Here is a 16,652-nt window from a genome sequence, read left to right as displayed (position 1 = left end):
GAATAGGGGGAAATTTGATTGTTGAGAATGTTCTGCAGTGTATTCCTGTGCAGACAGAAGTTGGGAAAATGCTAATGGGCTTTAAATATTAATCAGGCATACACACCTTGGCCCCTAATTCTCTAGGTCGTTCCACCCCGGGATGCTGGTGATAAAGTACCTCGGTACCTCACTTTTTGTCTCCCTCAAATTCAAATTTATGGCTAATGTAAAAAGTTCCAACTGTGCATACTGTACCTTAACCGATTTTGGGGTCTCCATCACTGAATGCTGGGTACAGCTTTTCTGTTGGATGTGTTCACTCAAATGCACCATATGGAGGGGGTATGAAACCAAATGAAAAAGCAGCACCACAGGAGTTCAGTATTTAAACAGCTTTTTATTCTCATAAATACATACAGTAAAATACTAGGTATACATATTACTCATTTTTCAAATCAGTGCCCTTGTGGCATCATGTCTAAAAGGACACTCATAACTACAGACAGAAAATGGGTCGGAGTGTAAGGCACTGCGGAGGGTTCCCCAGGTAGACCATACCTCAACCAGGGCTCAAGGCACAACGGTTGGACCATCCAATGCCACGTTCTCAATCACAACTGGAGGAGAGCAATAGAGCTTACTTTAAAAACTGCCACAAGCACAGCCTCACATGCTAGTTAGGAGACTTCATACGAATCAGTGAATGCAGGGTTAGTGCCAAACGCTTCAGTCTTTCAGTTTGCCGGCCAACCAGCCAATCCACAGCAGGTAAAGTGATTTGTCAAGTATTTTTTGGACTTGTGTTAAGGCCATGCTTGTGAGCTAAAGCTAACAGCTACAACATGAGCTCTGCTCCGGTTCCTGCAAGAAGCACTGTTACCGGTCTCAAATCTCATTATGCTTCAATGTCATACTATCCTTATACTGAGAGACTAGAAAATTGAAGAAGGCTAGATAGCATCTCAAACACTTAGGCTTCGGACAGTAGCCATGACTCCATTCAAAAAGTGAGTATTTCAAACAAAAGGGGACGGCGGAAGGGTGTTATTTAAAAAGATGAATGAGACTCCCTCTTATGCATCCTCCTAATTAAAGACTGTTCCAGAAATACATTTACAATTGAATGTACAGACATATTCATATAAAAAAAAAAAAAAAATCAGTATAAAAATAACGACATTCAATGAAACAAGCTAAAACAATGTCTCCTTAAAAAAAAAAAAAAAAAAAAAAGATACAGTAGGAGAAAGAAGAATCTACTCTACTTATCATCGGGCAGGTCCAAAAGCACCAGGTAGCTCCTATCCTTCTCAGTGCAGAGCTAACAGAACTATGGCTTGAATGGCTAATGAGGACGCCCCATGTACAATGGAAGATGCCTCCAGTGGACACGCAACATCTCTCTCTGCAAGTGGTTGATTTTAGACCGTCCAGAAGGCTACCTAGATTGACTGAAGTAGTTCTTCAGTTAATCTAGGGGGGTTCTTCAGTAAATCTGTGTCGTTGATAGAGAAGAGACAACATGGTTGATGAAAAACAAAAAACAAACTACAAAAAAAAAAAGACATGGAAACAATACAGCTTTGGGTCGTAACACACAGATTGCCTTAGCAATAGAGAGAGGGTAGTGGTCCAATAATCAGATCCACTCGAGTAGAGTGGAAGGGGTAGTAACTTTCTGTGCATAATGATTCAAATGGGATAGACCGCGGCCTCCCGCTCCCGCCCCCCCTCCCGTGACTGGCCAGAAACCGCATCAGTCGTCTTTGTCGTGCTGCATGCTGTTGGTGTTGCCGTTAATGACTCCATTGGAGTGGTGGGCCCAGCGCTGGTTCTGCAGGACCTTGGGCAGCCGCTTGCCCTTGGTGTAGGCGTGGTACCAGAAGTTGAGGAAGAGGAAGAGGAAGACCAGGCCGTACAGGCCGATGATGTACACGAAGATGGGAAACTGGTAAGGGCAGTCCTTCATGAAGAAATACTGGAAGATGTGGGTGGTGACGATTACGAACTGGATCTGAGGGTAGACGGAACAACAAGGTTTTTAACATGGATGGTTCAGTGGGAGACAAAGCCAGCACCACTTAACTATCTTAAGGTACACATAAGTTGGACCAGAGGATGCTGTGTTTAGGAGCAGAGCAGAGGGAGTTACCAGCTGGATGGTGGTGAGGTACTTCTTCCACCACAGAAACTTCTGGTAGGCAGGGCCCAGGGCAGACAGGCCGTAGTAGGTGTACATGATGACGTGGACGATACAGTTGAGCATGGCGTGAAACGTGCCCTGACCACCTGAAAACGGACAACGACAAGCGCATCTCCCGTTATTAGTTTTGCCCCAGCAAGCATGCGTAAATCAAACGTGCATTTGGGATTTGGTTACGTAAAAACAACATAACACGATGTGCAGTATATGAGGTGCATTTGTACCAGTGTCATCTCTAAAACGGTATCTAGTTCTCCACAATGGTATTCGGACTAATTGATCCAATAAGAGTCTTCAGAACCTTAGGGGGTGGGCGGTTGCGGGAGCCGGCTTACCTGCAGCGAAGCGCACCCCGAACCACCAATTGAAAGGCATGATGGAGTGATGGAAGACATGGAGGAAGGTCACCTGGCTGTTCTTCTTCCTCAGCACAAAGAAGACCTGACGGGCGAAAGAGGAGGGCGAGGAACAGAGGGATGAGACACATGGAACAGGTCGATAAAAGAAGAAGAAGAAGAAGAAGAAGAAAAAAGAAAAAACGTCAAATGTCGAAGAGGTGATCTAGAGTGGGACCGGAGGGAGCTCACCGTGTCCAACATCTCGATGAACTTGGAGAAGTAGTAGAGCCAGCACGTCGCTGCCATCTGGAGATGGATGGAAGATCCAAAAGAGAGGAGGGGAGAAAAACAGTTTGATTGTGAAATCAACTGAGCACTCCATTGAAGAGAGTGTGTGTGGTGTCGGGGAGAGAAACCGAAGGCAGCGTTGCTTAAGGGCTCTTACCCTGAGGGCCTGGGGTGAGTCAGAGTAGTCCACGGGGTCACAGTGGAAGGTGTATCCTGTCCCCCAACCGGAAATCACATACTACAAAAGTACAAAGAACAACAAAAGCTATGACGCCCACAAATATCGCAGCAATTCAGCAGCATTACATTAGACATTTGTGTTACCCAGAAGTTATGGGTATAACTCATCTTCACATGGCAGAATAACGATTTTTAAGATTTTTACTCTAGTTATACATAGGCAAGTCCAACATCGATGAACGTACACACACACACACACACACGTCATAGGTTCAATGCTGATAAATGCTTCTCTCATTACATAGACGAGAACGAATGCTCAACAGAAGGCAAAGGAGGAAAAGGAAGTTGAAACAAGGTGCTTGAATTAGTCATCCATGCTGTGAGCACATACACACCTTTCAGGTTCCACCCCCCCCCCCCCCCCCACCCCTAGTCAGTCAGTCAATCAGTCAGTAAGAGGAAAAACAGGCTTTCAGCACTAGTCAAAGAAAAGGAATGTGACCGAACCAGTTTTTTGGCCCAATCCTCAGACAAAGACCAGACTGATTGGTTCCTTCTAAAGGAAGCACCCAATTATATATATATATTTGTTATCATTATGTTCGTTTGGCAATATCTCTGCCACTATCCTAAAGTTCCTAATTCTAATAGATTTTCCCAGGGTTTGATTTCACATTTTAATATGTCTCCCGTGCTGCACAAATAAAACGAGTATATACGTAATTGAACGGGGTAGGTATAAATGATTGTCGACAGTAGCCTACACATTATATGCTTTAGTGCAATCTTTTAGGTGATATAAAACTCAGTTTAAAGATCATAATTTCCTTCGAAAGGAAAAAGAAAAGAAATATAGAAAAACGCAAGAAAAGGAAGGAGGCAGGGAAGGAACTTACGGCCTTTACGACAAAGATCTTTCTAACTAAACTAGGGTAACGGACTCAGCTTTATCACAACTGTTAACAGTGACAGATTGTCGATTTGCATGACGGTTGGCCTCGGTCAAAATAGCTTGGACGAGCAATTAAGCGCGTCTGAAAAGCCACAGCTTAGAAAAAAGGGCTGGTGCACCTCTACCTAGACAAACGGGCATTCTTGGTTGTCGTTAGACCGATGGGGATGAAAAGAGGCACAGAGTGATGCATGCGAGCGCGTCAGATCGGGAGGCGTGCGGATGCCAACAGCCCAGGCCTGTCCCCTACCTGGACAAACACTTTCCCATAAATGACAGCCAGATCAGAAGGAGATCTGGCGGAATGTTCCAAGCCACCCCAGGCCGCATGGTATCTTCACTCACCTCGTAGCACATGTAGAGGGAGAGGGCGACCACGCTGAAGTTGTAGACCACGAGCACACCTTTGAGGTCAAACGCTTTGCGGTTCTCCATCAGCCGTGGCCCTAGCGATGTGACAAAGTAGATGTACGCCGCGATGATGATGGTCTGGGGGAGGGGCGATGACATGAGCATCCAGTCATCCGTCCTGGAGTCTAGACAACAAGAGGAGAGGGTCGAAAATTCATACGGGCACGTTTTTAATATTAACGTGAGTGTGAACAGGCCATCAATGCACATAATTTCCATAGTCAGTGTCCTAGAGTGACCAGATTGCATAGGATAGTGTAAGTTCAGAGACATTAATTTTAGAAAATAATTTTCCTTACCGAAACTAAGCAAGGCGTAAGTATGACTAAATAAATGGGCTAATGATCAGACACTGAATTATTGAACGATCCCAAACGTTCAGATGTCAGTCTCACCTGCGTGTTGGATGAACTCATCATACATGCGGATAGCCTTGGATTTGAAATCGCTGAACTCCATTTTGACTTGAGGTCTAGTAGCACTCCTGGAAAACAGAGGGCAGAGGTCAACGACTAGAGCATGCAAGTGTCACACAAAGATAGAGGAGAACACACATGCCCAATCGCAGCTATGGTCGTGTCGCTGCATGTTGTGGGAGTTGATGCTTGCCATTCTGAGGACGGTGAGGAGTTTGACCATATCAGTCACACATACACATTTGATTTGATTTGACAACACACGTCAGAACAACATTCAAAAAAAGCCAGAGACCCCAGTCATCTAAAGTTATTCTGGGTGGCTCATGTCATGATACAACCCACCACCAGCCCTCATACTGAAAGGCTGGATTGTGGACAATGTAAAATGATTCAAGTCCGCATTTCTGCCATTCTCGCTCTCCCCTCTCTCTCCCTTTTCTTTAGCATCGCAGGGACAAGGGAGGGAGTGTTGGAAGCACAAGGACCAACAGTCAAGGCTCCTCTCCCTTCTCTGGGATGTGGTAAGGTCAGCGCACACACACACACACACACACACACACACACACACACACACACACACACACACACACACACATCATTAACCAGATGTGTTCTGTTAACACAGGCATTCAATGGGACCCGCACTCACACAGGCCTCACCTTGGTTCAGTATACGCGCAGATTATTAAAACGCTACAAAAACTAACGACTAAGCAGTATGTCACCATCTGAGCTACTGTAAGTCTGGTTTCCAAGGCCTTGTACCTGTTGCTAGGTGGACATCTTGGGTATGTCACAGAGAAAGGTCACGCAAAATATAAGACTCATTGGATCGGACATTAGGAGAAGGGTTTGGCAACACTATCCTTTATGAATGGGAAAAGATAAAAGGGTATTTGGTGAATAACCTGCTTCAGGGGGCTAGAATTAGACAACAGTGGCTACTCTGCTCTCCACAGACAAACAACCACAGTGTGAAGACAGAGGGCATTTGCAACAAAGTAACATTGTCAAATAATTAGGGCACCCCTCCGGTCAAGACAATGAATGCCTTTCTAATGAATCACATCCTTGCGGTGAGATCTGATCGTGTTTAAAAAACAAAACAAAAAGGCATGACAGGCTACAGCGAGGGCTGACCGACTGGATTTCCTAGTCCTTGCTTGTGGGCAGGATCAACCGGCTGCACAGATACCATGATGAAATACTGTCTCGATATCTAATGAAACTGAACACCCCATACTGGAATGTTCTATCAAAAATGGTTTCTATCCTTTAGATATAGAGTATGGATGTGTCTAAAGCCCCACAAAATTAGTGATTAGTGAGTAGTTGCGATGTCGCTGGTTTATGTGATGTGAAGGGTATTACATAAGGAGTCCTGTGGCGCACGTTTTTACACATTTCCATACCGGAAATCAACCCTGAACAAGCAGGGAAAACCAATATTTGTCCCCATTCAAGCCCAACGGCTGTGAAAACAATAACTTGATACAAAAGTCACATTATTTGAGTACAGGGGGGTTCAAATACCCAGCATCCCATCACAAAGCATTGCAACTAATTGACTAGATGCAATTCCACCTGATCCATAAAAATGCAAAATACATGTGGAATTTATATTGAGTTAACAGGTTTGACCTTGTACCAACAAGGCTTGTACTTATAGTGCCATGCTCTCAATGAGACGGAAAATGTAATTGAGGCCATTGGTGTAGACCATTCTATGTCAACACTGACATTTCAGTTAGGCAATGGCAGAAGTAGACTGTATAACCACACCTTGCCTTAACATAGGTGTGTCTAATCCCAGCGTTCTGACGATATGACAAGGATTCTCGGCAGCATGTTATAGTTGTGTCACACCACCCAACGGCCCTCACTACAACCATATATAACCTGTGGTATTCTCCATTGTTATATTGTTATTTCCTGACAGAAATAGCCCATAATGTAGGCCATATTGGTGACATGGGGAGGTAAAACAATTGACTGTCACAGCCTTTACACTCGAATACATCACTCATTTCCCAATACTTTGTCTATGGTTATAAAATCATTACAACACCCAGTGCCGCCGCTCCCAGCACGCGCATCACGCGCTGTGCGTAGGGCACCCGGTAGGCTACCTATTAGGCTACTAGCCATCTCTGAACAAAAAGTTCAAAATAGGTTTTAGGTTAAAAATTCTAACATTGCTTTTGGAACAAAAGCTACAGTAGGCTAATTAAAAGAAACTCGGGACCACAACAGACGTATCACCAGTATAGAGGGAGTCTAAAAGATTGCACTAAAGCATAATGTGTAGGCTAACTGTCGACAATCATTTATACCTACCCCGTTCAATCGCGTACCGATATACTCGTTTTATTTGTGCGGCACGGGAGCCATATTAAAATATGAAATCAAACCCTGCGAAAATCTATTAGAATTAGGAACTTTAGCATCGTGGCAGTCAGAGATATTGCCAAACGAACATATTTGATCATCGCAATAGGTACAGAAAAGCGACTTGATGTTAAACCCTAAAAGGCACCAGGTATAAAAACACGAACTTTCAGAACAAAAAACGATAACTTTTCTAACCCAGCATATCAACTTCTTCCGGGATTAAAAATAAATAAATAATAGGCTACCATACAGGGAGCCGGTTTCCAATCGTTTACAATACTCACTTTGCACTTATAAGAACATCATAGAATCACAAGATAACATTCACTTCACAAACCTCTATCGAACTCCAACGTTAAAATGTCCTTGAGCTCCGTCAATAGATACTCCACCTCCCGCCTCGCCTGTGGCGCAGCTGTGAGCAATCGAAACAGGTGTGTCGACGTTTTGAGCAACTTTGCTGCGAATATCCTCCCTGTCGTGTTGATGCTTGCTACCATGCACTGATGAGAAGTGACTGATGTAAATGTAGAGGGTGGAGACCTAGGGAAAGCGCACAGGGTCCGGCTTGACGCGCTATCAAAACGTCGCCCAAACGGATTGGAGGAGGAAAAGAGGAGGAATAAATTTATCCTTTATGCATGCTGGCATGCTACTGCATCGGACTTGAATTAGTTTCAACTCAGTGTACCACCCACCCGCGTCATCAAACTGATATCTTTGGCTGTCTTTAACAATGAGAACGTTTTATGAAAATGTTTAACATGGTTTAACTATGCAAATGAACAAGAGAGGTATAGCATATATGGAAATCTATAATAAGCATAGTAGGAATAAATGCAGGTTGAACAAAAAGGCCACACAGACGTCCAAATAGCAATAGTCAATGATTTATCAACCCCTTGAGACAATGATACCAGTTCTGCACACAAAGTTTTGGAGGTAATTGTGGCGTTAGATAAAAGTGTATCCACGTCTTTTTGATGTGCAGTTAAATTTAAAATATTACAAATCTCTCCCACACAAGGATAAACACTCACGAGAGGGAGAAATGATCGTCCAAAAGAAAGAAGCAAAGGCAATCATTTAATCACATTACTCATTATATACAAACATACAAGAAGCAACTATTCATATACATTTCATACAAATAACTGATCTTCTGATTAAAGCCCTGAACATGGTGGACATGTTTATATGTATGGGGAAATGTTGATAATACATACAAAGTGATTATAATCATTGAGAAAGCCATGATGGTAAAAGCACTTGGGTGCATGGATTCCTAACAGAATCTTTTGTAAACAAATACCCAGTCGATGGGGAGGGTCATCTCAGTATCACCCCTACCTAGAACTATACAGCACTGGTTTCTGTCATACCCAAGACAACAAAACAAACGGCAGTGGCACAAGAAATTGTGTGAGTGTGTTGCATTTAAGACCAAAACGATTGCTCAATGTAAAAGTCTGCAAAACATCACACAACTCCAAAACATAATTTGTATACAAATAAACACTTTTTCTTGGCAAAATCAATTGTCAACTCTGACACACAATGCCTGTTTTAGGCCTACACTAGAACACCAGTAGAAGTGTTCAAAAGTCTTTCTAAAATTAAAGTCCCCATCTTCTTTAGGTGTCGGCGCGATATACGAGTTCCCTAACGGCTGGTCCTGGCTCCAGATGGGTTGGGGCAGGTTTGCGGTGACGCCCTCATCAGTCCTCATCACTGCTCCAGGCATCTTCAAAAGCAGGGTTCACTACAGACAGGCCACCAACCTGGGAAAGGAGGAACAGTCCAATATTCCAGATTAATTTGTGTTCTCTGTAACCAAATTCATTTAGTCAAATCAGTATCTGAAGCGAACGGAATCCCAGATCCTACCTTTTTAGCTGTGGCCCCCTCGTCCTCCGCATCGGGGGGCCGTAGAACAGGGACCCAGGCCAGGATGTTGCAGTCTTTCCCTCCACTGTACAACTCCTGGGGGTCAGGGGGGGGGGGGAGGAAGGGAGGGAGGACTTTTATTTTCGAATTTTGAGACTGAATACTAGAGCAAGACAGGTAGCATGTTTTCTGAGTGACGTACAACTAAACGCTGACAGCTGTCCCTCTTCAGCCACATTCCGTATACCTGGAAGCTTCGAATAACAAAGATGCAACTGAATACCAGGATGAGGTGTCCTTTCCAATAGCTACCCAGAATGTCAAGTAGCTCCTCTGCATTCTTGAAAATGTGTAGTAATAAACGAGCCACACGGCGGATTAAAACACCATAACAAATAACTTGACACAAACATGCTTGCGCCTGCTCAGATGTGTTCGGCTGACGAGCGAGAGGAAACTCCCAAGAGGGAGACAATGACCGGTAGGAAAACTGGAGGACACAAAGGAGGGAGTATGGAGACCAGAGAGAGGTGTGGCCAGATCGTTATAAACCAACCTCCATTTGCTCTCAGTAAACTCATGATTACTTTTACTAGCAATTACATCCAGTATTTGTAGGGACCAACTGAGGATCCAACTGTTGTAGGGACTACAAACACAGAGTGTGGCTGACCGTTTCACTGGGGCATGTTGACTTTAATATGTAACCTATCAGGGGGAAGTGGCTTGGCTAGCTGATGTGGCTACCTGGTAGTCGGGGTGAAACTCGCAGCAGTCCACGTTGTTGTAGTGTCCCCTTAGCGTGGTGACATGCTGGCCCGTGTGGAGGCCGTACACTGCCAGAGAGCTGCCGCACGGCACAAACACAAACTCTGGGCTGCAGCCCTGAGAGACGGTGAATTTTAACCCCTTGCGGCTCTCATTGCACACTTTCCCGTAGTTTACCTGGAGGTCAAACGGAGAGAGTGAGATAAATATGGCTAATGGGCAAGCCTCTGGGTCTGTCAGACATAGGAAGAAGGCGTGTGTGCGCGCACACACACACACACACACACACCAGTGTGTTCTCTCCAGTGGCACTGTTCCAGAGCCTCATGCGGTCGTCTGTTCCGGCGGTGAGGAGGTAGAGGCCGTCTGCCGTAAAGCAGAGACCATTTACCCGGCCGTTATGGGCTGTATTTACTAATACATGGGAAAAGACACACACACACACACACATTAGTGAGAACATACACACAATGATTAAGAAAGGCTCTTTTAGGCGACTTCTTGCCTAATTTTCTCCTTTTGTTTTCTACTTTTGGCCATTTTATCTGCATTTCTTTGTTTTACTCAGTCTCTCCTTTCCCTTCATCTCGGTTATCACACAGCTGCCTCAGAGAAACTGGTTCGCGGGAGCTGGGAGACGAAGAGTGACAAACATGTGGAGAATGTCTATCTTGTTCTGAAAGCTTGTTTAACTCAATTTCTCTGATCTCGATTGGCTAGCCTGAATAGTTCAACTGTTTCACACGACAGGCGTATAGATTGCATCTTTTGCGGCATTGCATCCGATCCTGTACATCAGGGAGGGGAAGGGTGGTTAAGGAGGAATAGGGGGGCGGGGGACTAGAGGAGGGAGAGAGGGTGTATGAAGGTTAATAGATGGTGATGGGAGGATAGAGCAGATGGGGGGATGACAGGATGGAGGACGAGGGGGCTCGGGGAAACGTAGGAGAGCGGGAAGGAGGAGCGAGACAGGACGTCGGAGGGAGGAGAGGGGCGTTCGTACCTGCCTCGGAGGAGGCTTTGGACTTGTCCCCGTTGTGTTGGTCCAGAGTAAAGAGACTTCCGGAAGCCCTTCGCACATCCCACACTCTCACCCTGCTGTCAGAACTGAGGAGGGAGGGAGGGAGAGCGAGAAAGACAGTGAGATCAAGAGATAGAGAGATCAGAGACAAAAACAGACAACAGTTTACAGGCAGCACGGTTAAAAGGTCATACAGAACAAACAAGCTAACAAATCAAAAGCATGTGGGTGTCCTGATGCATGCTTTCATGCATACCTCTGCCCCAGAGGGTTGCCTAGAAGCCTTCCCACCCCTTCCTGTACCAATGACAGTCCCTGCAGGCCCTAAGTGACATCTGCCCCTCTGGCATAATCCTCCACTTGACTTCTGGATCTGCAGGTAAAGGTTCATACTGATGTATCATTATAATTATCAGTGTCTCCCTTCCTGGCCCTGCAATTATATTTCATAGAACACCTTGCTACATCATTTATCTCCTTAATGAAATCATCCAAAAATAATAAGCAATCTCCCAGCAATCTCTTACAGACAGAGGCAATAACAAATAACAGACGGTCCCATGTGACCCCTTAAACCCTCTCTAAGTCGGCTACCTGCTAGCTCCACAAGTGACTCCTTCTACCACAAACACATTTTGTCCTCCTCGACGTGAGGCACAAAATATTGTTGGGAGCGGAAACCAACACAGATGGGGCACGACGAGCTCTCCTACCGTCCCACGGCTCGACGTATTTTTAGCCGGAGCCGGGTCGCTCCTGCTACGGAGTCGGCTCCAATCACTTTGCAGCCCCGGGGGCCGAACCACTGGTCCCGGAGGGTTCATTAGCCAGAGCTAATCTAGCATGAAGCAGGTAGGGTGCCCTTCCCTGCCATATGCTTGAGTTGGCACTCACAGGGCTCGGCCTAGTGATGCCACGGTCTTAGACCCATTCTGCAAATGCCACCAGATGGCATCAAGTAGCTCCGTCTAGAGTCGATCTACATTTGGCTATTAGCATTAGGCCTACTTTTCTTTTGAGGTGGTCTAGTGAATGGTCGACTGGTCTGAACTCGGGTCTGTGCAGTCGCCGTTTTAGATGAAGGTCGTCAGTGGTTCTGGTAGATTAGGTTACCTACCTGGCTGTGGCTAAGATGTGCTCATATCTGGGGGACCACTTCACAGATAGTATCTCTCCCCGGTGACCTGGAACACACACGGGATGGTCAGTATGTGTGTGCGTTTCTGCTCATGTCTGTCCTTTCTGTGTGTGTGTGCGTGCGTGCAAAACAAAAAAAAGAGAGTCACCTTGAAGAACGTGGATGCGGGAACCAGACTTCAGGTCGCACAGTTGGATCTTGGGGTCTTTGGTGCCGACTGCACTGATGGAGAACAAAGAGGGCGGCAGAGGGTGAGAGAACGATCGAGCACGTGTCTGCATGTATGCAAGTGGGAGATGAGAGCGCGTGTGTGTGTGTGTACGTGCGTGCGAGCGTGTGAAAGTGCACCGACGGGGAAAAGACATGGAGGCCATTCTTGTTAGATAAGAAAGGAGGACGTTTTCGACAATAGCCTTAATCTTCAACATGGGCTTACACAGACAGAGCAGATCCGCCCAGCAGTGGAAAGACCTTACGAACAACAGACTAAAAATAGGGTGAACATAGATGGATCTGAAACAGGAGATAAGCGGGCCTGTGGTTCTGCTCTACCCAGACTTCCCCCAGGTTGAATTTTGGTCTTGACTCGGTTTTTCTTATGCAGGCCCTCGCCAACTCACAGGTAATAACTAGGAACCAAATACATTTGATAGAGTGATAGGCAGATAAAGTAAATGTAAATGTCTAAATGTCTCTAAAAATGTTTCTAAATGTCTCTAAAAAAATTCTAAATGTCTCTAAAAATGTTTCAAAAAATCTAAATGTAAATGTAAATAAAGGGAGAGTGGTATTGAGAGAGTTGTGTGTATGTGTGTGTTGGGGGGGCGGGTATGTGCAACCCGTCAGTCCTGCTCAGCGAGGGAAAGGGAAGATGAGGGTGAGGGAGATAGAGGAGGTGGTTAGATTCCAATGGTGTCTCAAAAAACCTGTGTGTGTGTAGAGCTGTTCCTGAACATATATACACATATATATATATGTATCACCAGACTAGGTAACAGGACAAGGGGATATGACTATCAGTAGTAAAGAGAACAAGACCACAAAGATTTTGGGGAATATTACAGATTATAGATTGGACCGATGGGACAGGATGGGGATCAGGAGAAGGCAGGACTAAGATACCGGTGAAAACGGTTGGGACGAGGGTAGAGTTCAGAACATAAAAAAAAACGGCTTGAACAGGACAGTCCCAGAGAAACAAGTTGAGTTGACGTCTTACTGGCAGGTGCCATGAATTAGTGTAGAACAAACCTGTTTTCTAACATGGACAGAATGTGTTGTAAATACAGATCACATAACAAAGAACAATGGTGATTCAAGCATGCAGTGCAAACAGTGTAGTGGTGAAAGAACAACAACCAAAACTAGTTCCAACCCTAAAATGAATTTGTAATCTCTACATGAAACAGCTGTTTGCTCTCTAGACTGAGTAGAGATAGATACTAGACTGAATAGGCCTCACAGAAAAGTGTGTTTAACTTTTAGAGAAGTAACCAGGAATGGTTTTGTTTGAATTAAATGTCCACATTTGATTTGTTATTGTGGTTTATTACTTACATCTATAAAATTCAACACAAATAGATTGACCACCCTACAGTACATCAAGCTGTCACACACACACACACACACACACACAAACACACACCTGCGATGAGGCTGTGTTTCCTGGCGACAGGGGACATATGGTGGCAGTAGACGTTCCCTTCAAACTGGAATACCTCGGCAGGCTGGAGGGATGGGGGGGTAAACAGGAACAAACAACGTCAGGAAGCCTCCAAACTCTCTCCGCAAAAACTATTGTTCCACGCCCGTCGAAGAGAGGAGATGCTAGGCTAATCCTCTCAGATCCGGAACGTAGAACAGAAACACTGTGGAGCCTGGAGGGGAGGCTGGAGGAGGAGGGACGAACAGAGCCGTGTGTCCGAGTACAGCCGGTGGTAACAATGCAGATCCCTCTGCCAACACAAGTCCGCTCTCTGTACACTGGCTTCCAGTGAGTGCCGATGCCATTGAGGGCTGAGCCTATGGACGCACACAGAGACCCCTCTGTGTGGACAGTCACGCAAACACACTCGCGAGCATACACACACACACAGAAAGTAGGCTGCCACATCCACTTGTGTGCTCATTGCTTAGCCCAATGCGTAACAAGTTACATGGCAGCCTTCCCAGCCTTTGCCATGCAGTATGTCATTAGTTGCTCATGAAAGGTTAGGCCTATGTCTGGATTCCTGACTGGTGTGGATTATGTCACTGTCCCCTAGATCAGGGGTTCTCAAACTTTTTGGGGCCAGGGACCCCTTACAGGGGAGAACATTTTCCAAGGACCCCCCCCCCCCCATTATTTATTCATTACATATTCATTTATTACTTTTTTGTATTTATTCATTCAGTTTTCAGCACATTTAGAGGCATCAAACATTTCCATGGAGGGCCCCACTGTACTGATCTGAATGAGGTCCTCGGTGGTGGATGGATTCAAACTACTCATTATGGGAAATGTAGCTTTTATGTTGTAGCTATTCGCACCGGTGTTCATGTAGGGTCGCAACTGCGCTCTTGGTTTTCAGCATGGCTTGCAGCAGGACAGAAGGGGACTCAGTTGGGGGGTTCATTTTGTTGACGGAAGCATTGTTTAAGTTTCTATTGTTGAACTCGTTTGATATGTGTAGTGTTGGATGTTAGTTTGGTTAGTTTGATTGTTCACACTGAGGGTGAAGGTTAGCTAGGTAGATCGCTAGCCAGGTTGTTACAACGCAGGACAGATTCAGTAGGTTATCACAGGACGCAGCCTATGAGGTTAATCCGAGTCGTGATTATTAGGTGTTGAAATCTCAGAAGAAATGTTTCCCGTTGCAAATAATGGTTTGAGCATTTTCGGGTTCTATCATTTCTTTTCACGTAACTGACAGCTGCAATAGGTTAAAAACATAACTCGCTCGCACCCGTGCGCCCAAGTACTTTTCCATGCACACATATATTTAAATGGGCACACTGTAGAGCCCTGCCTTTGTGCTCTTAAATGGACACAATATGCTTATTTTATTGGTGCAAATGGTCACCCATCTGTAGATTATTATATATTTTTTCACTTTTTAATGATACAGCACAATTCTACAATTTTATCATTTATGGCAAATTATTTCGCAGACCCCCTGGCTATGGCTCGCGGACCCCTAGGGGTCCGGGGACCCCACTTTGAGAACCACTGCCCTAGATGACCCTTTGCAGTAGCCGTTACACCAGAGCACCTAGATGCTCCTGAAGCCTGAGTTATGGGCATGGTGGAGCGAGAGAGAAAGTGAGAAAAAGAATAGGGAAAGAGATAAGGAAATAATATTGGTGTGTGGGCGAGTGAGCAATGAAAAGAGACGGAGTTGGTTGCCCAAGAGAGGGAAACAGGCGTGCAAACCACTTACCTTAAGAGTCTCTGTATCCCACACTTTCATTGTTTTGTCAAACGAGCTGGAGACAAACATGCCAGTGTCCAGAGGATACCACTGGACTGTCTCTACACTGAACCTGTGGACATACCTACTGGACCTGCAACAAAAACAGTCATCTGATCAATCACATACATTTTAACACAGTCATTTCGGTATGTCTATTAAACATGAAATTCGTTTGAACAGCTAACTCATCTAAATTCATTACAATCCAAATCAATCTAAGAGCAATTTGAAGAGGAAGACAATTAAGCACCACTGCCATCTTGTGGATGATTGGGGGATGACAGAGAAGTAGTGAATAACACACCTGCCTATGGTGCAGATTGCCTTGCAGGTATACTGTGGCTTCCTCGTGTTATTCTCCAGGTCATAGATAACGATAACCCCATCAGCTCCCCCAGACAGCATGCTGGAGAACAGACATCAGAATAACGTTACATAGCCTGGCCAGAGGAGACCACGCCAACTAGCTGGCCAGATGGAGGCAAGCTCGAGATCAGATGCACTTACTATCTTCCTTCAATGACCTCAATGTCAATTGTATTGATCCCGTTGCCGTGGATTCTGTCCACATCTCGATCATGGTTGAGCTCTAAATTTAGGACCCTTCCGTGCAAAATGCGAGAGACAGAGAGAAAGACATGTATATAGAGAGAAAGACGGTGAGCAATTGGGACAGCAGATTAATTGTGGGAAAGCTAATTGAGCCACAAAGTTACTTAGCTATAATTGTACATGTGCATTAGCCAATTCCATCCCAAAACGGTTCCCTACCTCCTTGTTGACTCTGCGCGTCGAAGGCGAAGTGGATCATCAAGTCCTGTCTGTCTTGCTGTGAGAAAATTTAACATAATTCTAAACAATAAACACCACACCACTAGTAGCTAGCGGAAGAGTGGTGCTTTGTATTGTTATTTATGATTAATGTTAGCTGGTTATCTAACCACATCAAAATAACGTTTCCTCCCTGAACTTGACAGGTTTGAAAATGCATTCAACTGCTTAATATTTCACTCCCTGGTGGTGTTCTAATCGTTTTTTCAATCCAATAAAAAACGAATTGTGTTATTTCTCGTGACAGAAAATAGCACAGAAAGTACAAAATGTAGCAATGTCAGCGGCCATGATGTTTTTACGTCGTAGCTGGCAAACGTCTGGCAAACGAAGAACAAGGATCCTCATTGGTTGCTTCAACTCCCTTCTCCAATAAAAATGTACTTTG

At 45.0% G+C, this 16,652-nt stretch overlaps 2 protein-coding genes across 3 annotated transcripts; both read right to left on the bottom strand.

Annotated features, from left to right (window-relative positions):
• Positions 1 to 359: 359 nt before the first annotated feature.
• elovl7a (ELOVL fatty acid elongase 7a) lies at positions 360 to 7,660 on the bottom strand. Its single transcript, XM_067231209.1, has 8 exons — positions 7,505 to 7,660; positions 4,753 to 4,841; positions 4,292 to 4,482; positions 2,969 to 3,049; positions 2,773 to 2,829; positions 2,521 to 2,626; positions 2,135 to 2,271; positions 360 to 1,996 (listed from the first exon to the last, which is right to left on the bottom strand). The coding sequence occupies exons 2-8, from the start codon at positions 4,814 to 4,816 to the stop codon at positions 1,739 to 1,741; spliced, it is 894 nt and encodes a 297-aa protein (XP_067087310.1). The 5' UTR covers positions 4,817 to 4,841; positions 7,505 to 7,660; the 3' UTR covers positions 360 to 1,738.
• Positions 7,661 to 8,057: 397 nt separating this feature from the next.
• Positions 8,058 to 16,547, bottom strand: ercc8 (excision repair cross-complementation group 8). Of its 2 annotated transcripts, XM_067230978.1 has the most exons (12): positions 16,205 to 16,547; positions 15,941 to 16,036; positions 15,738 to 15,839; positions 15,401 to 15,524; positions 13,627 to 13,708; positions 12,130 to 12,198; positions 11,961 to 12,027; positions 10,826 to 10,929; positions 10,112 to 10,236; positions 9,802 to 9,999; positions 9,055 to 9,150; positions 8,058 to 8,948 (listed from the first exon to the last, which is right to left on the bottom strand). In XM_067230978.1, exons 1-12 carry the CDS (start codon positions 16,279 to 16,281, stop codon positions 8,886 to 8,888), a joined length of 1,203 nt encoding a protein of 400 aa, XP_067087079.1. In that variant the 5' UTR covers positions 16,282 to 16,547; the 3' UTR covers positions 8,058 to 8,885. The 2 variants fall into 2 exon arrangements, with proteins under 2 accessions (XP_067087079.1, XP_067087080.1); XM_067230979.1 differs by lacking the exon at positions 9,802 to 9,999.
• Between the last annotated feature and the right edge of the window lie 105 nt (positions 16,548 to 16,652).

Source organism: Osmerus mordax, chromosome 28 (assembly GCF_038355195.1).
Source record: "Osmerus mordax isolate fOsmMor3 chromosome 28, fOsmMor3.pri, whole genome shotgun sequence".
NCBI classification, from domain to species: Eukaryota; Metazoa; Chordata; class Actinopteri; order Osmeriformes; family Osmeridae; genus Osmerus; species Osmerus mordax.
The sequence above is the reverse complement of the archived record's forward strand: the minus strand, read 5'-3'. Positions and strand labels throughout refer to the sequence as shown.

What these genes read in the sequence shown, in the direction of transcription:
- ercc8 (XM_067230978.1), bottom strand. Translation starts at nt 16,281, where the DNA reads ATGTTAAATTTTCTCACAGCAAGACAGACAGGACTTGATGATCCACTT. An exon ending in GAGGTCATTGAAGGAAGATA is followed by an intron (nt 15,840 to 15,940) that starts GTAAGTGCATCT and finishes TCTGTTCTCCAG; the next exon opens with CATGCTGTCTGGGGGAGCTG. An exon ending in GAAACACAGCCTCATCGCAG is followed by an intron (nt 12,199 to 13,626) that starts GTGTGTGTTTGT and finishes CCATCAGTGCAG; the next exon opens with TCGGCACCAAAGACCCCAAG.
- elovl7a (XM_067231209.1), bottom strand. Translation starts at nt 4,816, where the DNA reads ATGGAGTTCAGCGATTTCAAATCCAAGGCTATCCGCATGTATGATGAG. An exon ending in CCCTCTACATGTGCTACGAG is followed by an intron (nt 3,050 to 4,291) that starts GTGAGTGAAGAT and finishes GTACTTTTGTAG; the next exon opens with TATGTGATTTCCGGTTGGGG. An exon ending in CGGGGTGCGCTTCGCTGCAG is followed by an intron (nt 2,272 to 2,520) that starts GTAAGCCGGCTC and finishes GTCCGTTTTCAG; the next exon opens with GTGGTCAGGGCACGTTTCAC.